Source organism: Salvelinus alpinus, chromosome 20, assembly GCF_045679555.1.
Source record: "Salvelinus alpinus chromosome 20, SLU_Salpinus.1, whole genome shotgun sequence".
NCBI lineage: Eukaryota > Metazoa > Chordata > Actinopteri > Salmoniformes > Salmonidae > Salvelinus > Salvelinus alpinus.
In genome coordinates this window covers 1,878,552-1,904,348 of record NC_092105.1, presented here as the reverse complement: position 1 = coordinate 1,904,348, position 25,797 = coordinate 1,878,552, and the positions used below count along the sequence as shown (strand labels likewise).

Sequence of the window (25,797 nt, the reverse complement as noted above, 5' to 3'; positions counted from 1 at the left end):
CCCGGATCTAGTGGAAAACGACTCCGGATCTTTTAATTATGAGGAACCGAGAGTATTTGATGTTTAGAGAATTCAGATGGTTACATGTTTCAATGTATAGACTGTTTCTTTAATGAAGATTGTAACGAAAATCCTAATAGAAGTGTTATAATTCTGATATAAGTTAGAACAGTCATTGATGTTGATGGAGTGTAAATACATATATTGGTTTGATTTTATTCTTGTATAAACATTTATGTTTCTATATGATTTTTGATATGTAGCTATGAATTGTTTTGTTATTTAGGGTGGATTGTTAGGAATTTTGTTAATAAATAGTTAAAACAAATTCTAGCTTTAGATAAAAATATAACAAATTGAACTCTGCATGCCTGGTGAAAAGATATTTGTGTTGTGGGTTATAAAGTAAGCAGAAAGGGTCATTAAACTCTGGTTGAACTGACCCAACTTAGCCTGAGATGTTTAGATAAGGCTGTGGGTCACTTTTTAGGTCTTTCATTATCTTGAGTTGTCTGCTAAAGTGGTAATCAATTATAGTGAGCCTTCAGGATAAATGATTATATGGTGTGTCATGTGAGTGCCCTGTGAGGTTAGAATGAACTTTTGAACCTGTTTTCTATTTGATTAGGACAATGAGACGCATTCTGTAACCTATGACGTCATATATTGTATATAAGTCTGTGTTTATGATCAAATGGGAGCTTGCTCCGAGAATAAACACTATTATCTACTTTTAATATGACTGTATCCTGTCTATTTTATGTTAATAAGTATCTTACGAATTCTTATAAATAGACAGTTTGAATTTAATTAATGAGTATATTGTAGGAATTATTTAATTCCACTAACACACACCAGTGCTGTATAGTAACACAGTAACACACCAGTGTTGCATAGTAACACAGTAACACACCATGCTGCATAGTAACACAGTAACACACCAGTGTTGCACAGTAACACAGTAACACACCAGTGCTGCATAGTAACACAGTAACACACCAGTGATGCATAGTAACACAGCAACACACCAGTGATGCATAGTAACACAGTAACACACCATGCTGTAAAGTAACACAGTAACACACCAGTGTTGCACAGTAACACAGTAACACACCAGTGCTGCATAGTAACACAGTAACACACCAGTGATGCATAGTAACACAGCAACACACCAGTGATGCATAGTAACACAGTAACACACCATTGCTGCATAGTAACACAGTAACACACCAGTGATGCATAGTAACACAGCAACACACCAGTGCTGTATAGTAACACAGTAAGACACCAGTGATGCATAGTAACACAGTAACACACCAGTGCTGCATAGTAACACAGTAACACACCAGTGCTGCATAGTAACACAGTAACACCAGTGCTGCGTAGTAACACAGTAACACACCAGTGCTGTATAGTAACACACCAGTGCTGCATAGTAACACAGTAACACACCAGTGCTGCATAGTAACACACCAGTGCTGCATAGTAACACAGTAACACACCAGTGATGCATAGTAACACAGCAACACACCAGTGCTGTATAGTAACACAGTAACACACCAGTGCTGCATAGTAACACAGTAACACACCAGTGCTGTATAGTAACACAGTAACACACCAGTGCTGTATAGTAACACACCAGTGCTGCATAGTAACACAGTAACACACCAGTGCTGTATAGTAACACAGTAACACACCAGTGCTGTATAGTAACACAGTAACACACCAGTGCTGTATAGTAACACAGTAACACACCAGTGCTGTATAGTAACACAGTAACACACCAGTGCTGCATAGTAACACACCAGTGCTGCATAGTAACACAGTAACACACCAGTGATGCATAGTAACACAGCAACACACCAGTGCTGTATAGTGACACAGTAACACACCAGTGCTGCATAGTAACACAGTAACACACCATGCTGTATAGTAACACAGTAACACACCAGTGCTGTATAGTAACACAGTAACACACCAGTGCTGTATAGTAACACAGTAACACACCAGTGCTGTATAGTAACACAGTAACACACCAGTGCTGTATAGTAACACAGTAACACACCAGTGCTGTATAGTAACACAGTAACACACCAGTGCTGTATAGTAACACAGTAACACACCAGTGCTGTATAGTAACACAGTAACACACCAGTATAGTAACACAGTAACACACCAGTATAGTAACACAGTAACACACCAGTGCTGTATAGTAACACAGTAACACACCAGTGCTGTATAGTAACACAGTAACACACCAGTGCTGTATAGTAACACAGTAACACACCAAGCTGCATAGTAACACAGTAACACACCAGTGCTGCATAGTAACACAGTAACACACCAGTGCTGTATTGTAACACAGTAACACACCAGTGATGCATAGTAACACAGCAACACACCAGTGCTGTATAGTGACACAGTAACACACCAGTGCTGCATAGTAACACAGTAACACACCAGTGCTGTATAGTAACACAGTAACACACCAGTGCTGTATAGTAACACAGTAACACACCAGTGCTGTATAGTAACACAGTAACACACCAGTGCTGTATAGTAACACAGTAACACACCAGTGCTGTATAGTAACACAGTAACACACCAGTGCTGTATAGTAACACAGTAACACACCAGTGCTGTATAGTAACACAGTAACACACCAGTGCTGTATAGTAACACAGTAACACACCAGTGCTGTATAGTAACACAGTAACACACCAGTATAGTAACACAGTAACACACCAGTATAGTAACACAGTAACACACCAGTGCTGTATAGTAACACAGTAACACACCAGTGCTGTATAGTAACACAGTAACACACCAGTGCTGTATAGTAACACAGTAACACACCAAGCTGCATAGTAACACAGTAACACACCAGTGCTGCATAGTAACACAGTAACACACCAGTGCTGTATTGTAACACAGTAACACACCAGTGCTGTATAGTAACACAGTAACACACCAGTGCTGTATAGTAACACAGTAACACACCAATGCTGCATAGTAACACACCAGTGATGTATAGTAACACAGCAACACACCAGTGCTGTATAGTAACACAGTAACACACCAGTGCTGCATAGTAACACAGTAACACACCAGTGATGCATAGTAACACAGTAACACACCAGTGCTGCATAGTAACACAGTAACACACCAGTGATGCATAGTAACACAGTAACACACCAGTGCTGTATAGTAACACAGTAACACACCAGTGCTGCATAGTAACACACCAGTGCTGCATAGTAACACAGTAACACACCAGTGCTACACAGTAACACACCAGTGCTGCATAGTAACACAGTAACACACCAGTGCTGTATAGTAACACAGTAACACACCAGTGCTGCATAGTAACACAGTAACACACCAGTGCTGTATAGTAACACAGTAAGACACCAGTGATGCATAGTAACACAGTAACACACCAGTGCTGCATAGTAACACAGTAACACACCAGTGCTACATAGTAACACAGTAACACCAGTGCTGCGTAGTAACACAGTAACACACCAGTGATGCATAGTAACACAGCAACACACCAGTGCTGTATAGTAACACAGTAACACACCAGTGCTGTATAGTAACACAGTAACTCACCAGTGCTGCATAGTAACACAGTAACACACCAGTGCTGCATAGTAACACAGTAACACACCAGTGCTGCATAGTAACACAGTAACACACCAGTGCTGTATAGTAACACAGTAACACACCATGCTGCATAGTAACACAGTAACACACCATGCTGCATAGTAACACAGTAACACACCATGCTGCATAGTAACACAGTAACACACCAGTGCTGCATAGTAACACAGTAACACACCAGTGTTGTATAGTAACACAGTAACACACCAGTGTTGCATAGTAACACAGTAACACACCAGTGTTGCATAGTAACACACCAGTGCTGTATAGTAACACAGTAACACACCAGTGATGCGTAGTAACACAGTAACACACCAGTGATGCATAGTAACACAGTAACACACCAGTGCTGCATAGTAACACAGTAACACACCAGTGTTGTATAGTAACACAGTAACACACCAGTGTTGTATAGTAACACAGTAACACACCAGTGCTGTATAGTAACACAATAACACACCAGTGATGCGTAATAACACAGTAACACACCAGTGCTGCATAGTAACACAGTAACACACCAGTGCTGCATAGTAACACAGTAACACACCAGTGCTGCATAGTAACACAGTAACACACCAGTGCTGCATAGTAACACAGTAACACACCAGTGCTGTATAGTAACACAATAACACACCAGTGATGCGTAATAACACAGTAACACACCAGTGCTGTATAGTAACACAGTAACACACCAGTGCTGTATAGTAACACAGTAACACACCAGTGCTGCATAGAAACACAGTAACACACCAGTGCTGCATAGTAACACAGTAACACACCAGTGCTGTATAGTAACACAGTAACACACCATGCTGTATAGTAACACAGTAACACACCAGTGCTGCATAGTAACACAGTAACACACCAGTGCTGCATAGTAACACAGTAACACACCATGCTGCATAGTAACACAGTAACACACCATGCTGCATAGTAACACAGTAACACACCAGTGCTACACAGTAACACACCAGTGCTGCATAGTAACACAGTAACACACCAGTGTTGTATAGTAACACAGTAACACACCAGTGTTGCATAGTAACACACGTGTTTCATAGTAACACAGTAACACACCAGTGCTGTATAGTAACACAGTAACACACCAGTGCTGTATAGTAACACAGTAACACACCAGTGCTGCATAGTAACACAGTAACACACCAGTGTTGTATAGTAACACACCAGTGCTGTATAGTAACACAGTAACACACCAGTGCTGCATAGTAACACAGTAACACACCAGTGCTGTATAGTAACACAGTAACACACCAGTGCTGTATAGTAACACAGTAACACACCAGTGCTGTACAGTAACACACCAGTGCTGTATAGTAACACAGTAACACACCAGTGCTGTATAGTAACACAGTAACACACCAGTGTTGCATAGTAACACAGTAACACACCATGCTACATAGTAACACAGTAACACACCAGTGCTGCATAGTAACACAGTAACACACCATGCTGTATAGTAACACAGTAACACACCAGTGCTGCATAGTAACACAGTAACACACCAGTGCTGTATAGTAACACAGTAACACACCAGTGCTGTATAGTAACACAGTAACACACCAGTGCTGTATAGTAACACAGTAACACACCAGTGCTGTATAGTAACACAGTAACACACCAGTGCTGTATAGTAACACAGTAACACACCAGTGCTGTATAGTAACACAGTAACACACCAGTGCTGTATAGTAACACAGTAACACACCAGTGCTGTATAGTAACACAGTAACACACCAGTGCTGTATAGTAACACAGTAACACACCAGTATAGTAACACAGTAACACACCAGTATAGTAACACAGTAACACACCAGTGCTGTATAGTAACACAGTAACACACCAGTGCTGTATAGTAACACAGTAACACACCAGTGCTGTATAGTAACACAGTAACACACCAAGCTGCATAGTAACACAGTAACACACCAGTGCTGCATAGTAACACAGTAACACACCAGTGCTGTATTGTAACACAGTAACACACCAGTGCTGTATAGTAACACAGTAACACACCAGTGCTGTATAGTAACACAGTAACACACCGGTGCTGCATAGTAACACACCAGTGATGTATAGTAACACAGCAACACACCAGTGCTGTATAGTAACACAGTAACACACCAGTGCTGCATAGTAACACAGTAACACACCAGTGCTGTATAGTAACACAGTAACACACCAGTGATGCATAGTAACACAGTAACACACCAGTGCTGCATAGTAACACAGTAACACACCAGTGATGCATAGTAACACAGTAACACACCAGTGCTGTATAGTAACACAGTAACACACCAGTGCTGCATAGTAACACACCAGTGCTGCATAGTAACACAGTAACACACCAGTGCTACACAGTAACACACCAGTGCTGCATAGTAACACAGTAACACACCAGTGCTGTATAGTAACACAGTAACACACCAGTGCTGCATAGTAACACAGTAACACACCAGTGCTGTATAGTAACACAGTAAGACACCAGTGATGCATAGTAACACAGTAACACACCAGTGCTGCATAGTAACACAGTAACACACCAGTGCTGCATAGTAACACAGTAACACCAGTGCTGCGTAGTAACACAGTAACACACCAGTGATGCATAGTAACACAGCAACACACCAGTGCTGTATAGTAACACAGTAACACACCAGTGCTGTATAGTAACACAGTAACTCACCAGTGCTGCATAGTAACACAGTAACACACCAGTGCTGCATAGTAACACAGTAACACACCAGTGCTGCATAGTAACACAGTAACACACCAGTGCTGTATAGTAACACAGTAACACACCATGCTGCATAGTAACACAGCAACACACCATGCTGCATAGTAACACAGTAACACACCATGCTGCATAGTAACACAGTAACACACCAGTGCTGCATAGTAACACAGTAACACACCAGTGTTGTATAGTAACACAGTAACACACCAGTGTTGCATAGTAACACAGTAACACACCAGTGTTGCATAGTAACACACCAGTGCTGTATAGTAACACAGTAACACACCAGTGATGCGTAGTAACACAGTAACACACCAGTGATGCATAGTAACACAGTAACACACCAGTGCTGCATAGTAACACAGTAACACACCAGTGTTGTATAGTACACAGTAACACACCAGTGTTGTATAGTAACACAGTAACACACCAGTGCTGTATAGTAACACAATAACACACCAGTGATGCGTAATAACACAGTAACACACCAGTGCTGCATAGTAACACAGTAACACACCAGTGCTGCATAGTAACACAGTAACACACCAGTGCTGTATAGTAACACAATAAGACACCAGTGATGCGTAATAACACAGTAACACACCAGTGCTGTATAGTAACACAGTAACACACCAGTGCTGTATAGTAACACAGTAACACACCAGTGCTGCATAGAAACACAGTAACACACCAGTGCTGCATAGTAACACAGTAACACACCAGTGCTGTATAGTAACACAGTAACACACCATGCTGTATAGTAACACAGTAACACACCAGTGCTGCATAGTAACACAGTAACACGCCAGTGCTGCATAGTAACACAGTAACACACCATGCTGCATAGTAACACAGTAACACACCAGTGCTACACAGTAACACACCAGTGCTGCATAGTAACACAGTAACACACCAGTGTTGTATAGTAACACAGTAACACACCAGTGTTGCATAGTAACACACGTGTTTCATAGTAACACAGTAACACACCAGTGCTGTATAGTAACACAGTAACACACCAGTGCTGTATAGTAACACAGTAACACACCAGTGCTGCATAGTAACACAGTAACACACCAGTGTTGTATAGTAACACAGTAACACACCAGTGCTGTATAGTAACACAGTAACACACCAGTGCTGCATAGTAACACAGTAACACACCAGTGCTGTATAGTAACACAGTAACACACCAGTGCTGTATAGTAACACAGTAACACACCAGTGCTGTACAGTAACACACCAGTGCTGTATAGTAACACAGTAACACACCAGTGCTGTATAGTAACACAGTAACACACCAGTGTTGCATAGTAACACAGTAACACACCATGCTACATAGTAACACAGTAACACACCAGTGCTGTATAGTAACACAGTAACACACCAGTGCTGTACAGTCAGACAAACAGACAGTCATGAGTCTCACAGTCACCAAACATTATTAACCACATATTAAAGCGCACGTTAAACCACACGTTACCAAGGGTGACCCAGTTCTGTTAGTATACTGAAGGAATGTGCGGATTACAGAAGTTAAAACGCGAGTAAACCCCCCCAACCTCAAACCTCCGTCCCTCCAGTGCACAGGGGCACCGTATCAAAGTGGACCTTCCTCTCCTGGGGAGAACAGTGGAGGGGAGAGACAACAGACAGTCAGTCACCCCTGGAACGGACCGTGAAATGACAACACTGTTGTCCCAATAACATTCTAGGGTCAACCCGGACCTGTTCGTCCCGTTTACATTCTAGGGTCAACCCGGACCTGTTCGTCCCGTTTACATTCTAGGGTCAACCCGGACCTGTTCGTCCCGTTTACATTCTAGGGTCAACCCGGACCTGTTCGTCCCGTTTACATTCTAGGGTCAACCCGGACCTGTTCGTCCCGTTTACATTCTAGGGTCAACCCGGACCTGTTCGTCCCGTTTACATTCTAGGGTCAACCCGGACCTGTTCGTCCCGTTTACATTCTAGGGTCAACCCGGACCTGTTCGTCCCGTTTACATTCTAGGGTCAACCCGGACCTGTTCGTCCCGTTTACATTCTAGGGTCAACCCGGACCTGTTCGTCCCGTTTACATTCTAGGGTCAACCCGGACCTGTTCGTCCCGTTTACATTCTAGGGTCAACCCGGACCTGTTCGTCCCGTTTACATTCTAGGGTCAACCCGGACCTGTTCGTCCCGTTTACATTCTAGGGTCAACCCGGACCTGTTCGTCCCGTTTACATTCTAGGGTCAACCCGGACCTGTTCTGGCTATGATATTGTCCTTCCCTGTATGGTTCCAGCAACTATGGTGCATGTGTAACCAGGCCAGTACAGCTCGGCCTGGCTCGGTTTGACCCTACAGTGGGGATCGGGCATGACATAATGTCAGTCACACTCCTGGGGTAAAACTGAGGCAATAGAAGTCAGGTGACAGGGTAAGGTTAGGAATACTGAGACAGGTGACAGGGTGAGGTGAGGATGTCAGTACAGGAAGAGGCGGTACCTCATCTTGGGTGCCTCTCTTCCAGGCCTCGGAGAAGATGGAGCTGACCTGGCTCTGAGAGCGGCTGTGGCCTGACAGGTTGTTCTCTGACACAGCAACACCACTATCACTACTGCAGTGGGTCGACTGGGACTCTGGAGGTAGGGAGAGGGAGGGAGCGAGGAGATAGGAAGGAGAAAGAAAGCGAGAGGGCGGAGAGAGAAGAGTTATAGCTAGAACAAATATTATTATTTATGTTTTAAATATTTTTTCCCCCGATTTCGTGATTACAATCTTGTCTCATCGCTGCAACTCCCCAACGGGCTGGGGAGAGGCGAAGGTCATGACCTGCCAAGCCGCACCAATGTGTCAGAGGAAACACCGTTCAACTGACTACCGGGGTCAGCCTGCAGGCGCCTGGGACCGCCACAAGGAGTCGCTAGAGCGCCCTATGGGACTCCCGGTCACGTCCGGTAATGACAGCCTGGGATTGAACCTCAGGCTGTAGTGACGCTGCAACACTGCAATGCAGTGCCTTGGGAGGCCCCACAACTACAAATCTTATAAATACTATACTATAAATACTATACTATAAATACTATACTATAAATACTATACGTGGGTAACTGCTGCAGAGTTGGGGTCTAATCAATTTCAATCTGTCATTATAGGAAGTTGCCTGAAATGACTGAATTGTACTTCCTGAAATGACTGAATTGAGATAAAAATAGACCTCAGCCCTGCTATACTGTAGCTGAGTGTGTGTTGTAGATGTGTGTCTGTCCACCAACCCTCACCAGGCAGGCTGGAGGAGCTGGATCCAGACTTGATAGAGGAGCTAGAGAGAGAGGACCAGTCGTAGGCTGCCTCAGTCCTCTTCATAGCCTCCTGGTAGTTCACATACAGGGTCTTCCCATACTGGAGACACAGAGATACATAGGTCAACAGACATCAGGGGTGTATTCATTAGTCGGTCAACAGAGGGGTGTATTCATTAGTCGGTCAGCAGAGGGGTGTATTCATTAGTCGGTCAGCAGAGGGGTGTATTCATTAGTCGGTCAGCAGAGGGGTGTATTCATTAGTCGGTCAGCAGAGGGGTGTATTCATTAGTCGGTCAGCAGAGGGGTGTATTCATTAGTCGGTCAACAGAGGGGTGTATTCATTAGTCGGTCAACAGAGGGGTGTATTCATTAGTCGGTCAACAGAGGGGTGTATTCATTAGTCGGTCAACAGAGGGGTGTATTCATTAGTCGGTCAACAGAGGGGTGTATTCATTAGTCGGTCAACAGAGGGGTGTATTCATTAGTCGGTCAACAGAGGGGTGTATTCATTAGTCGGTCAACAGAGGGGTGTATTCACTAGTCGGTCAACAGAGGGGTGTATTCACTAGTCGGTCAACAGACATCAGGGGTGTATTCATTAGTCGGTCAACAGAGGGGTGTATTCATTAGTCGGTCAACAGAGGGGTGTATTCACTAGTCGGTCAACAGACATCAGGGGTGTATTCATTAGTCGGTCAACAGAGGGGTGTATTCATTAGTCGGTCAACAGAGGGGTGTATTCACTAGTCGGTCAACAGAGGGGTGTATTCATTAGTCGGTCAACAGAGGGGTGTATTCATTAGTCGGTCAACAGAGGGGTGTATTCATTAGTCGGTCAACAGAGGGGTGTATTCATTAGTCGGTCAACAGAGGGGTGTATTCATTAGTCGGTCAACAGAGGGGTGTATTCATTAGTCGGTCAACAGAGGGGTGTATTCATTAGTCGGTCAACAGAGGGGTGTATTCATTAGTCGGTCAACAGAGGGGTGTATTCATTAGTCGGTCAACAGAGGGGTGTATTCATTAGTCGGTCAACAGAGGGGTGTATTCATTAGTCGGTCAACAGAGGGGTGTATTCATTAGTCGGTCAACAGAGGGGTGTATTCATTAGTCGGTCAACAGAGGGGTGTATTCATTAGTCGGTCAACAGACATCAGGGGTGTATTCATTAGTTGGTTTGCAACGTAGCAAAATGGTTTGCATCGGAAACAGTTTACTCCAAGCGCAAAACGTTCTGCAACAAAAACTAGAGTTTCTATTTAACAAATTCAGATATGTCCCTCCCTGTTTTGTTCTGCTTGCTTGTTTGGTTGAAAGTGAATACAGCCCAGCTTTCTCAGATGTTCCCACAGCTTTCAGTCAGAGCCAAATACATCACGTTTGGACATTGAGGTATTCTGTCAAAGATGTTCTTTTTGAGAACCCAGACTATGGCTCTGCTTTCCATTACTCTCTCTCTCATTACGTTGTTGCTGAGGTAACGTAGCGTTACCTTGGCGATGCGTATCCCATTGATCCACTGGTGTAGGGTTCTGACATCATCACAGCACAAGTACTTGATGTACTGGGATTTCTTCTGGATCTGAGGATGCTGGACAGACAGAGAGACAATGGGACATGTTAAAGTGGCTCAGTTGGTAGAGCATGGCGCTTGCAACGCCAGGGTTGTGGGTTCAATTCCCACGGGGGGACCAGGATGAATATGTATGAACTCTCCAATTTGTAAGTCGCTCTGGATAAGAGCGTCTGCTAAATGACTTAAATGTAAATGTTAAAGACCAAGCATCACAATAATAGCATGCTGGGATTTCTTCTGGATCTGAGGATGCTGGACAGACAGTAGGACATGTTAATGATGAATGACAGCATAGATACAGAACATGTAACGACGACGCATCACAACAATAACATGTTTGGATTTGTGTCTTTATTGGGCTATTATCTCTCGTGGACAGATTCTGCTGACCAAATTATGCAAGGTTTTAGTTCTGGGTTTACTGACATCTGGGCACGGTTTCCCGATAGCGATGGAATTTAGGCCTACAAGTTTATTTTTATTTTTACGATGCATCTTTCCTACAACGGCCGAAATATGTAACATGCGTTTCCCAAAACAACACGCAGAGGGAATGGTCGCTAAGTGCGTTGTTGTAGCATGTGGCGATGCAGATCGTACCGAAAGAAATGGAGCTCTGTCTCTTGGATCAAATATTTAGTTAACGTTATAATTATTTCACAACACTGACGACGGATCGGCTCCTCACGAGATATTACCACCGACGGATCGGCTCCTCACGAGATATTACCACCGGCGGATCGGCTCCTCACGAGATATTACCACCGACGGATCGGCTCCTAACGAGATATTACCACCGACGGATCGGCTCCTCACGAGATATTACCACCGACGGATCGGCTCCTAACGAGATATTACCACCGACGGCTGCAAATGTTCAGGTGGCTTATTCTAACGTTTACTCAATAAAAATTCACAGATTCGGGAACATCGTGAAATATGTTGAGACAAATTACAGACAGTAGTCTACAAGCCAGCAGCATACCACCCTGCATCCCACTGCTGGCTTGCTTCTGAAGCTAAGCAGGGTTAGTCCTGGATGGGAGACCAGATACTGCTAGTAGTGGTGTTGGAGGGCCAGTAGGAGGCACCCTTTCCTCTGGTCTACAGAAATATATCCAATGCCCCAGGGCAGTGATTGGGACACTGCCCTGTGTAGGCTGCTGTCTTTCGGATGGGATGATAAACAGGTGTCCTGACTCTCTGTGGTCACTAAAGAGCCCATGGCACTTATCGTAAGAGTAGGGGTGTTAGTCCTGGCTAAATTCCCAATCTGGTCCTCATACCATCAAGAGCAACGTTAACGGTGGTTTTAGGAAACAGCTCTGAGATTTATCGAAGGGCCCAGGGTGGGGGGGGTACCCCAGAATTTTATTTTGAAGTTGAAGCTCATTTACTCTACAATGCTATTAGGAGAACAGCAAAAAATGACCCCAGCCAACATGGCTGCTGAAGGTTCATTCACCTCAGTCCATCTACAAACACACAGTCTATTAGTTACACAGTTGTATGAGAAATGCCTCCCACGGACACGTAGCATCAGGACTGTCCGTTCTAATGACCAACTCTTTACATAGATCTGTTGGCATAACTTTTAATGGACAACGTTATTTTGGAAACAGAAGATGCAGGAATGACGGAGTCCATCCAGATCATCTCCTGGACCCTGTCCATGCATTGTAAGGCTGCGTTTAGACGCTTGGCATTGCGCATGGTGATCTTAGGCTTGTGTGCGGCTTCTCGGCCATGGAAACTCATTTCATGAAGCTCCCAACAAACAGTTCTAGCTGTATTGAGACTACAAAATCCTCAACAGTTGGAACAATAGCACCTTTAGGGACTGCTCTAACAACTATTTGAAACTCCTCAGGAGTGAATTGAACATTGTGTGTTCCCATGAATTCTGGGTAATCATATAGTTGTCCATCATTATTCAATAATTATTTAACTCTGATAATGCTGTTGTCAAACCAGTTCTGGAAAAACAAAGACTTGTTTTTGTATTTTATGTTGGGAAAATTGTTTGTACATGAAAGTTAACAAGCTTAATAGGGATCTTACCCACATCAAAGTTGCATTTGAGTAAGACTTCTAGACCACCAATCTGTTGGAAATGGAAGCATCACAACTTGCTCCATTTAACGTTAGCTAGAAGGATGAAGTAAGAAGCTAAGTAATAATAATAGTAATAATAACCAGAGCACTTAAACGTTACTGCGATAGAAGTCTCTGCTGCCCACAAGAGGTGACCGTGCTGTTAAAAAGGCGAAACATAAACAAACCACTGTTCATAATTCCACTCATTCACAAAGAGGCAGGCGCGATTACAACTCAGTCAGATCAAGAATATAAGAATTCTGAGCTTTCTTTATTGTGTACAAAATATATACACTAGTGTGTATATATTTGATTGGAGTGCTGCATCAGATGACCTGGCCTCCACAATCCCCCGACCTCAACCCCATTGAGATGGTTTTGGATGAGTTGGAGTGAAGGAAAAGCAGCCAACAAGTGCTCAGCATATGTGGGAACTCCTTCAAGACTGTTGGAAAAGCATTCCAGGTGAAGCTGGTTGAGAGAATGCCAAGAGTGTGCAAAGCTAGCTATTTGAAGAACCTCAAATATAAAATATATTTTTATTTGTTTAACACTTTTTGGTTACTACATGATTCCATATGTGTTATTTCATAGTTTTGATGTCTTCACTATTATTCTACAATGTAGAAAATAGTAAAAATAAAGAAAAACCCTTGAATGAGTAGGTGAAAACGTTTGACCAGTAGTATGTATGTATATATATATATATATTTACAATTGGCTCATTCATCCCCCTCCTCTCCCCTGTAACTATTCCCCAGGTCGTTGCTGCAAATGAGAACGTGTTCTCAGTCAACTTACCTGGTAAAATAACGGATAAAAAAAAATAAAAAAATAAAAATAAAATATATATTATATATATTTTGTATTATTATTATTATTATTTTTTAATTAGAAAAGATTACCTGGGTTCAGACCTTGGTGTCCTCATAAGTAGTTACAGCCCTGACGCCCTGACTGAGATGAATTGGGCTGAAAGCCCAGAGATGTGAGTTGAGGCAATGCAGAAATGATTTCTCAGTAGGTTTATACACTGTGCCACTAGATGGCAGTGTGACGCTGTATGAGGCTGTACTTCTCTCCTCTGAAAGGTAGACTTTAGGTAGAGATCCAACCAGTTGACGATCTGTCCTTCAGGGCAGGTGGGGTTCTGCCTGTTTTGTTTTGTTATTTTGGCATTAAAACATGTCACATATCAGTTTGCAAACAATGTAACAACACTTTTATTTAGTTAATAAAGCCGCATACAAACATGGTCCCTATTTTGTTTTCTTGAATAAAGCAGCTCCAAAATACAGGAGTTTCAGCCTAGCTCAGTGCTTTCTGGGGTGGTGGGCGGGCAGAAAATACAGAGCTTTGCGCCGTGATTGGCTCAGTGTTATGTCACTCATGGGGACTTTTCGTCACTGCCAAGTGTAAGCGGAGAGCCTATCGGGTGCTGCCATAGATTTACATTAGAAGCCAATCCAAGAAGGTTCAAGGTCATTGGCCACAGATAAAATGATGTCAAATCACGTGATATCTACCTTAGCTTTGATTGGACTGATCATGTCAACATCAAACTTTCACAATCTTAGCTAGCAGTCATCATGAATCAAGTTGACAATCTACTGGCAAATCCTTTTTAATCCTTGTCATATGAAGATAAATAATGAAGAGAAATGATAGATAAAACGTATCGGTGCTCATCAGCCATTGGACATAAACATTACACAACAAGTTGGAAATGGCAAATTCAACGATGGTGGTTTGGAAGGAATCAGTGACAGTGGCTGTCTGGTCCCAGATCTGGGATTAAGGGTTTCTTTCCCAAGTTATAAATGATAAACATTCAACATTGGCCATCCTGTCCATGAAGCATGCTTTGTGCCACGCTCATGCTTTGTGCCACGCTCATGCTTTGTGCCACTGCGAAAACTTGACTTCAGTGGGTTCAAGACAACTGGGAAGCTTTGACTGTGAAAATACGTTTTTGAACGGTCATTCAACTCGGAAGATGGCGCCCGACGGAGATGGCAGCATCACAACTAGCTCTTAGAAAAGAGATTTTGTTTTTATGTACTTGTTTTTACATGATTAGCTCAGGAAAGGTTTTGTGTCATTACATACAGCCAGGAAGAACTATTGGATATTAGAGCAGGGGTACCTCACCAGAACTACCAGCGTTACGACCAGGAATACGACTTCCCTGGAGCAGATCCTTTTTACGACCAGGAATACGACTTCCCTGGAGCAGATCCTTTTTACGACCAGGAATACGACTTCCCTGGAGCAGATCCTTTTTACGACCAGGAATACGACTTCTCTGATCCTTTGTTCTCCCCAGAGCAACTGAACGTATTCCAAAGGTTGACCAAAAACATCGCCGGCGGAGGAGAGGCACACGAGGCGGCCTGCTGGTTCGACTTAGGAAGCGCGCACACCACCCACCGCTTCAGAGTGTATTACTCACTAATGTTCAGTCTTTGGATCTCAAAGTTGATGAGCTTAGAGCAAGGATTTCTTTCCAGAGAGACATCGGCGCCTGTAACATACTTTGTTTCTGGGAAACATGGCTCTCTCGGGATACTCTGTCGGAGTTAGTAAAGCCAGCAGGATTCTGTAGATAGGAATAAATATCTCTCCAGGAAGCAGAAGGGCGGGGGGGGGGTGTTTCATGTAAATCTAGGAACATACAGGAACTCAAGTCATTTTGTTCAACCGACCTAGAATACCTCACAATTAAATGCCAACCATATTACCTCCCAAGAGAATTCTCCTCCCTCATCGCCACGGCCGTTTACATCCCACCTCAAGCCGAAACCTCGACGGCCATCAAAGAACTTCACTGGACTTTGTGCAAACTAGACACCATATATCCTGAGGCTAAATTTATTGTAGCAAAGCAAATATGAGAACAAGGCTCCCTAAATTCTATCAGCATATCGACTGTAGCACTCTCGTTGATAAAACACTGGACCACTGCTACTCTAACTTCCGCGATGCCTACAAGACCCTCCCTCGCCAGCCTTTCGGCAAATCTGACCACGACTACATTTTGCTCCTCCCTTCCTATAGGCAGAAACTCAAACAGGAAGTACCCATGCTAAGGACTATTCAACGCTGGTCTGAACAATCGGAATCCACGCTTCACGATTGTTTTGATCACGCGGCCTGGATAAGTTCCAGGTAGCCTCAGAGAATAATATCGACGTATACACTGATGCGGTGACTGAGTTTATAAGGAAGTGTTTAGGCGATGTTGTACCCACTGTGACAATTAAAACCAACCGTAACCAGAAACCGTGGATGGATGGCGGCATTCGCTCAAAACTGAAAGCGCGAACCACCGCATTAAACCATGGAAACGTGACTGGGAATATTGCCTAATAGAAACAGTGTAGTTATTCCCTCCGCAAGGCAATCAAACAAGCAAAATGTCAGTAGAGAGTCAAAGTAGAGTCGCAATTCAACGGCTCCGACACGAGACGTATGTGTCTACAGACAATCACGAACTACAAAGGGAAAACCAGTCATGTCGCAGACACTGATGTTTTGCTTCCGGACAAGCTAAACACCTTCTTCACCGTTTTGAGGATAACATGGTGCCACTGACGTGGCCCGCTACCAAGGACTGTGGGCTTTCTTTCTCCGTGACGTGAGTAAGACAGTTACGCGTGTTAACCCTCGCACGGCTGCCGGTCCAGACGGCATCCCTAGCCGCATCCTCAGAGCATGCGCAGACCAGCTGGATGGTGTGTTTACGGACATATTCAATCTCTCCCTATCCCAGTCTGATGCCCCCACATGCTTCAAGATGGCCACCGTTGTTCCTGTTCCCAAGAAAGCAAAGGTAACTGAGCTAAACGACTACCGCCCCGTAGCACTCACCTCTGTCATCATGAAGTGCTTTGAGAGACTAGTCAAGGATCATATCACCTTCACTTTACCTGCCACCGCAGACCCACTTACTAATCACATGTATGTGACCAATAACATTTGATTTGAATTGTAAATCTGCCTCCAGATGTGTTGAAAGAGAATGACAGACTTCGATGACAAAATTTGCACCGCGAAAGACCTCCGCGCCACATTCCTGTTCAAGTGAGCACAGCACAACAAGGTGAGTCCAAAAAATGTCTTGTATGCTGCTGCATAAATGATGTAATATGACAAGGAGATGTGTATACTGTAGCTAAGAAAGTAATACGTGTATGTTGTGTAGTAAGATGTTAGTAGCCCATGTGCCTCACTCTAATAATATGTTTCTTTTAAAGGCAGTAAATGAGGCTTAATGAACTGCTTCGCTGATAGCCAGGTGTAGCAGTGGTAAGGTGTGGGGACTCTGCTGTCGGGGACTCTGCTGCCGGGGACTCTGCTGCCGGGGACTCTGCTGCCGGGGACTCTGCTGCCGGGGACTCTGCTGCCGGGGACTCTGCTGCCGGGGACTCTGCTGCCGGGGACTCTGCTGCCGGGGACTCTGCTGCCGGGGACTCTGCTGCCGGGGACTCTGCTGCCGGGGACTCTGCTGCCGGGGACTCTGCTGCCGGGGACTCTGCTGCCGGGGACTCTGCTGCCGGGGACTCTGCTGCCGGGGACTCTGCTGCCGGGGACTCTGCTGCCGGGGACTCTGCTGCCGGGGACTCTGCTGCCGGGGACTCTGCTGCCGGGGACTCTGCTGCCGGGGACTCTGCTGCCGGGGACTCTGCTGTCGGGGACTCTGCTGTCGGGGACTCTGCTGCTGGGGACTCTGCTGCTGGGGACTCTGCTGCTGGGGACTCTGCTGCTGGGGACTCTGCTGCTGGGGACTCTGCTGCTGGGGACTCTGCTGCTGGGGACTCTGCTGCTGGGGACTCTGCTGCTGGGGACTCTGCTGCTGGGGACTCTGCTGCTGGGGACTCTGCTGCTGGGGACTCTGCTGCTGGGGACTCTGCTGTCGGGGACTCTGCTGTCGGGGACTCTGCTGCTGGGGACTCTGCTGCTGGGGACTCTGCTGCTGGGGACTCTGCTGCTGGGGACTCTGCTGTCGGGGACTCTGCTGCTGGGGACTCTGCTGCTGGGGACTCTGCTGCTGGGGACTCTGCTGCTGGGGACTCTGCTGCTGGGGACTCTGCTGCTGGGGACTCTGCTGCTGGGGACTCTGCTGCTGGGGACTCTGCTGCTGGGGACTCTGCTGTCGGGGACTCTGCTGTCGGGGACTCTGCTGCTGGGGACTCTGCTGCTGGGGACTCTGCTGCTGGGGACAGCTTCATGTAGGCCCTAACAGTTTGTGGGCACCGTTTGTCACCGTTATAGTGAAATGTATTGTTTAGTGTTGTGCTGTGGCTTTGCTGGCATGCAACCCACTTGTTTGTTGTCTCACCAAAAGATTTAAATGCTAAAATCGTCACTGGATCCAACCTCGTCAATCCCTCTGCTCTACCCAGTTACTCCCATCAGGGATTACATGGAAACATTACCATCAACCCAGAATAGAACAACTTCTCTGTTTACTAGGTCACTTTCCTGAGGAAACGGAAGTGAAACATTTTGTTCATAATTGACATGGCTTTGGAGTCGGCCTCTATTATTTGAAAGAGTCCTGCCAACATAAATAATGTCCTTCTCCTTTCCCCCACTCTGTCCCAAACACCATCACTACAGGGAATCAGTGTTCCAAAACAACGAGGGAAACGGAAGCCCCAGTCTCCCTCCACCTCTCCCCTCTTTAAAGCTCCTAGTCTGTTTTTTAAAATCTGGGACTGTGAAGTTTTGAAAGATGAGGCACGAAAGGAAACTAATAAAAATCTATTTTCCTCCCTTTCAGGAAGTGAAGTATCTGAGAAGGTATTTGGGAGCGAGCAGTGTCCCCACTATTCTCTTCAATAACAAAAACCAAACCTGGCTAACATAACATGAAGCCATTTATAATATAGTATATTCAAAGCACCAGCAATGCCTTGGGCAGTAGGCATGATTCCAGCTGGAGCTACTGTGAGTTTACAGGTGCTACTAACTAGCTACAGTCAGTTTACAGGTGCTACTAACTAGCTACAGTCAGTTTACAGGTGCTACTAACTAGCTACAGTCAGTTTACAGGTGCTACTAACTAGCTACAGTCAGTTTACAGGTGCTACTAACTAGCTACAGTCAGTTTACAGGTGCTACTAACTAGCTGCGGGGTTAGGGGCGGCCCTCTGCGGGGTTAGGGGCGGCCCTCTGCGGGGTTAGGGGCGGGGTTAGGGGCGGCCCTCTGCGGGGTTAGGGGCGGCCCTCTGCGGGGTTAGGGGCGGCCCTCTGCGGGGTTAGGGGCGGCCCTCTGCGGGGTTAGGGGCGGCCCTCTGCGGGGTTAGGGGCGGCCCTCTGCGGGGTTAGGGGCGGCCCTCTGCGGGGTTAGGGGCGGCCCTCTGCGGGGTTAGGGGCGGCCCTCTGCGGGGTTAGGGGCGGCCCTCTGCGGGGTTAGGGGCGGCCCTCTGCGGGGTTAGGGGCGGCCCTCTGCGGGGTTAGGGGCGGCGCTCTGCGGGGATCTGGGCCTGTTCCAGTGAAAGCAGGATATCCTTCTTGTCGGAATCGTTAAAGGATAAAGTTTCTTCCAATCCGCGGTGAGTAATCGCTGTTCTGATATACATAAGTTATTTTCGGTCATAAGAGACGGTAGCAGCAACATTATGTACAAAATAAGTTTAAAAAATAAGTTACACAAAACGCACAAAAACTAACAAAATAGCACAATTCGTTGGTAGAATGTAAAACGTCAGCTATGTTCTTCGGCGCCATCTTCTTAGATGATATTGGGAATATGGTGACATGTGGGATCCTGTAGTGTTCAGGTGTTACTAATGGCAACGGAGGTCAGATGCTAATGGTGGGGGGGTCTTTGCTCTGACCTTGAGGGCCAGGCATTACTCTGTGGGGTTAGGGCCAGGCATTACTCTGTGATGTTAGGGCCAGGCATTACTCTGTGGGGTTAGGGCCAGGCATTACTCTGTGGGGTTAGGGCCAGGCATTACTCTGTGGGGTTAGGGCCAGGCATTACTCTGTGGGGTTAGGGCCAGGCATTACTCTGTGGGGTTAGGGCCAGGCATTACTCTGTGGGGTTAGGGCCAGGCATTACTCTGTGGGGTTAGGGCCAGGCATTACTCTGTGGGGTTAGGGCCAGGCATTACTCTGTGGGGTTAGGGCCAGGCATTACTCTGTGGGGTTAGGGCCAGGCATTACTCTGTGGGGTTAGGGCCAGGCATTACTCTGTGGGGTTAGGGCCAGGCATTACTCTGTGGGGTTAGGGCCAGGCATTACTCTGTGGGGTTAGGGCCAGGCATTACTCTGTGGGGTTAGGGCCAGGCATTACTCTGTGGGGTTAGGGCCAGGCATTACTCTGTGGGGTTAGGGCCAGGCATTACTCTGTGGGGTTAGGGCCAGGCATTACTCTGTGGGGTTAGGGCCAGGCATTACTCTGTGGGGTTAGGGCCAGGCATTACTCTGTGGGGTTAGGGCCAGGCATTACTCTGTGGGGTTAGGGCCAGGCATTACTCTGTGGGGTTAGGGCCAGGCATTACTCTGTGGGGTTAGGGCCAGGCATTACTCTGTGGGGTTAGGGCCAGGCATTACTCTGTGGGGTTAGGGCCAGGCATTACTCTGTGGGGTTAGGGCCAGGCATTACTCTGTGGGGTTAGGGCCAGGCATTACTCTGTGGGGTTAGGGCCAGGCATTACTCTGTGGGGTTAGGGCCAGGCATTACTCTGTGGGGTTAGGGCCAGGCATTACTCTGTGGGGTTAGGGCCAGGCATTACTCTGTGGGGTTAGGGCCAGGCATTACTCTGTGGGGTTAGGGCCAGGCATTACTCTGTGGGGTTAGGGCCAGGCATTACTCTGTGGGGTTAGGGCCAGGCATTACTCTGTGGGGTTAGGGCCAGGCATTACTCTGTGGGGTTAGGGCCAGGCATTACTCTGTGGGGTTAGGGCCAGGCATTACTCTGTGGGGTTAGGGCCAGGCATTACTCTGTGGGGTTAGGGCCAGGCATTACTCTGTGGGGTTAGGGCCAGGCATTACTCTGTGGGGTTAGGGCCAGGCATTACTCTGTGGGGTTAGGGCCAGGCATTACTCTGTGGGGTTAGGGCCAGGCATTACTCTGTGGGGTTAGGGCCAGGCATTACTCTGTGGGGTTAGGGCCAGGCATTACTCTGTGGGGTTAGGGCCAGGCATTACTCTGTGGGGTTAGGGCCAGGCATTACTCTGTGGGGTTAGGGCCAGGCATTACTCTGTGGGGTTAGGGCCAGGCATTACTCTGTGGGGTTAGGGCCAGGCATTACTCTGTGGGGTTAGGGCCAGCACTCTGTGGGGTTAGGGCCAGGCATTACTCTGTGGGGTTAGGGCCAGCACTCTGTGGGGTTAGGGCCAGCACTCTGTGGGGTTAGGGCCAGCACTCTGTGGGGTTAGGGTCAGCACTCTGTGGGGTTAGGGTGGTAGGTGGTAGTTAATGCGGTACAAGCTGGGATGTTGTTCTCACCTTGAGGGCCAGGCAGTAGTCTGTGGGGGCCTTGTACTTGCTGCGGTAGTCCTGTCCGTAGTACACATTAACATGATCCAGCTGCAGGAAACACACCAGATCTCTGGAAGCCTGCCAGCCAGAGAGAAGGAAGGAGGAGTAGAAGAGGGAAGAAATAAAAGGATTTAGAGTTGACTGTCATGTGTTTCACTTCACTGCACCATCCATTGAGTGGCACTTGTTGTGGTGACCACACTGGCAGTCATGACCGCAGTAAAATTCCACGTGACCTTGAGTCACAGTAATCTCCTAATGGCCTGGTACTCAGTGCTCTATTGTCCCTCCATCAGGTCCTAATGGCCTGGTACTCAGGGCTCTATTGTCCCTCCATCAGGTCCTAATGACCTGGTACTCAGGGCTCTATCGTCCCTCCATCAGGTCCTAATGACCTGGTACTCAGGGCTCTATCGTCTCTCCATCAGGTCCTAATGACCTGGTACTCAGGGCTCTATCGTCCCTCCATCAGGTCCTAAGGGCCTGGTACTCAGGGCTCTATCGTCCCTCCATCAGGTCCTAATGGCCTGGTACTCAGGGCTCTATTGTTCCTCCATCAGGTCCTAATGACCTGGTACTCAGGGCTCTATCGTCCCTCCATCAGGTCCTAATAGCCTGGTACTCAGGGCTCTATTGTCCCTCCATCAGGTCCTAATGACCTGGTACTCAGGGCTCTATTGTCCCTCCACCAGGTCCTAATGACCTAGTACTCAGGGCTCTAGTGTCCCTCCATCAGGTCCTAATGGCCTGGTACTCAGGGCTCGATTGTCCCTCCATCAGGTCCTAATGACCTGGTACTCGGGTCTCTATTGTCCCTCCATCAGGTCTTAATGGCCTGGTACTCAGGGCTCTATTGTACTCAGGGACGTACCTTGGCTGAGTACAGGTTAGTCAGTGTGATCCAGGGACGTACCTTGGCTGAGTACAGGTTAGTCAGTGTGATCCAGGGACATACCTTGGCTGAGTACAGGTTAGTCAGTGTGTTACAGGGACGTACCTTGGCTGAGTACAGGTTAGTCAGTGTGTTACAGGGACATACCTTGGCTGAGTACAGGTTAGTCAGTGTGATCCAGGGACATACCTTGGCTGAGTACAGGTTAGTCAGTGTGATCCAGGGACGTACCTTGGCTGCGTACAGGTTAGTCAGTGTGTTCCAGACATACCTTGGCTGAGTACAGGTTAGTCAGTGTGTTACAGACGTACCTTGGCTGAGTACAGGTTAGTCAGTGTGTTACAGGGACATACCTTGGCTGAGTACAGGTTAGTCAGTGTGTTCCATAGACGTACCTTGGCTGAGTACAGGTTAGTCAGTGTGTTACAGGGACGTACCTTGGCTGAGTACAGGTTAGTCAGTGTGTTACAGGGACATACCTTGGCTGAGTACAGGTTAGTCAGTGTGTTACAGGGACGTACCTTGGCTGAGTACAGGTTAGTCAGTGTGTTACAGGGACGTACCTTGGCTGAGTACAGGTTAGTCAGTGTGTTCCAGGGACGTACCTTGGCTGAGTACAGGTTAGTCAGTGTGTTCCATAGACGTACCTTGGCTGAGTACAGGTTAGTCAGTGTGATCCAGGGACGTACCTTGGCTGAGTACAGGTTAGTCAGTGTGTTACAGGGACGTACCTTGGCTGAGTACAGGTTAGTCAGTGTGTTACAGGGACGTACCTTGGCTGAGTACAGGTTAGTCAGTGTGTTCCATAGACGTACCTTGGCTGAGTACAGGTTAGTCAGTGTGATCCAGGGACGTACCTTGGCTGAGTACAGGTTAGTCAGTGTGTTACAGGGACGTACCTTGGCTGAGTACAGGTTAGTCAGTGTGTTACAGGGAAGTACCTTGGCTTTTCCTTTAGGTACATAGTAGATCCCAGACGTACTTTGGCTTTTCCTTTAGGTTACGTAGTAGATCCCAGACGTACCTTGGCTTTTCCTTTAGGTACATAGTAGATCCCAGAGGCTCTGAGCAGGAAGTATCTCTTCTTCCAGCTCTTCTTCCCATCCTCCTTCAGCCAGAGTACTCCCTCCATCTCAGGTACAGAGACGGAGCTGCCACAAAAACACTCCTGCAGAGGAGAACACACCCCTCAGCATCACCACAGTAGATACTAACACACACCTCAGCATCACCACAGTAGACACTAACACACACCTCAGCATCACCGCAGTAGTTACTAACACACCCCTCAGCATCACCACAGTAGATACCAACACACACCTCAGCATCACCACAGTATCACCACAGTAGATACTAACACACCCCTCAGCATCACCACAGTAGATACTAACACCCACCTCAGCATCACCACAGTATCACCACAGTAGATACTAACACACACCATAGTAGATACCAACACACACCTCAGCATCACCACAGTAGATACCAACACACCCCTCAGCATCACCACAGTAGATACTAACACACACCTCAGCATGACCACAGTAGATACTAACACACACCTCAGCATCACCACAGTAGATACCAACACACCCCTCAGCATCACCACAGTAGATACTAACACACACCTCAGCATCGCCACAGTAGATACTAACACACACCTCATCATCACCACAGTAGATACCAACACACCCCTCAGCATCACCACAGTAGATACTAACACACACCTCAGCATCACCACAGTAGATACTAACACACACCTCAGCATCACCACAGTAGATACTAACACACACCTCAGCATCACCACAGTAGATACTAACACACACCTCAGCATCACCATAGTAGATACCAACACACACCTCAGCATCACCACAGTAGATACCAACACACCCCTCAGCATCACCACAGTAGATACTAACACACACCTCAGCATGACCACAGTAGATACTAACACACACCTCAGCATCACCACAGTAGATACCAACACACCCCTCAGCATCACCACAGTAGATACTAACACACACCTCAGCATCGCCACAGTAGATACTAACACACACCTCATCATCACCACAGTAGATACCAACACACCCCTCAGCATCACCACAGTAGATACTAACACACACCTCAGCATCACCACAGTAGATACTAACACACACCTCAGCATCACCACAGTAGATACTAACACACACCTCAGAATCACCACAGTAGATACTAACACACACCTCAGCACCACCATAGTAGATACTAACACACAACACACACCTCAGCATCACCACAGTAGATACTAACACACCCCTCAGCATCACCACAGTAGATACTAACACACCTCAGCATCACCACAGTAGATACTAACAAACACCTCAGCATCACCACAGTAGATACTAACACAACCCTCAGCATCACCACAGTAGATACTAACACACCCCTCAGCATCACCACAGTAGATACTAACACACCCCTCAGCATCACCACAGTAGACACTAACACACCCCTCAGCATCACCACAGTAGATACTAACACAACCCTCAGCATCACCATAGTAGATACTAACACACCCCTCATCACCACAGTAGATACTAACACACCCCTCAGCATCACCACAGTAGATACTAACACACACTTCAGCATCACCATAGTAGATACTAACACACAACACACACCTCAGCATCACCACAGTAGATACTAACACACCCCTCAGCATCACCACAGTAGATACTAACACACACCTCAGCATCACCACAGTAGACACTAACACACCCCTCAGCATCACCACAGTAGATACTAACACAACCCTCAGCATCACCATAGTAGATACTAACACACCCCTCATCACCACAGTAGATACTAACACACACCTCAGCATCACCACAGTAGATACTAACACACCCCTCATCACCACAGTAGATACTAACACACCCCTCAGCATCACCACAGTAGATACTAACACACACTTCAGCATCACCACAGTAGATACTAACACACCCCTCAGCATCACCACAGTAGATACCAACACACCCCTCAGCATC

The 25,797-nt window shown here is 46.6% G+C and overlaps 1 protein-coding gene across 3 annotated transcripts in view; it reads right to left on the bottom strand.

The window, feature by feature from the left end:
• Positions 1-25,797, bottom strand: part of LOC139546198 (ras-associated and pleckstrin homology domains-containing protein 1-like) — a 173,973-nt gene that overhangs the window by 9,346 nt on the left and 138,830 nt on the right. For all 3 annotated transcript variants that reach the window (XM_071354299.1, XM_071354300.1, XM_071354301.1), the window contains 5 exons: positions 23,796-23,939; positions 21,847-21,957; positions 11,201-11,299; positions 9,685-9,805; positions 8,909-9,042 (listed from right to left, as the gene is read on the bottom strand). In XM_071354299.1, coding sequence (XP_071210400.1) covers positions 8,909-9,042; positions 9,685-9,805; positions 11,201-11,299; positions 21,847-21,957; positions 23,796-23,939 — 609 coding nt within the window. The remainder of the gene's footprint in view (positions 1-8,908; positions 9,043-9,684; positions 9,806-11,200; positions 11,300-21,846; positions 21,958-23,795; positions 23,940-25,797) is intronic.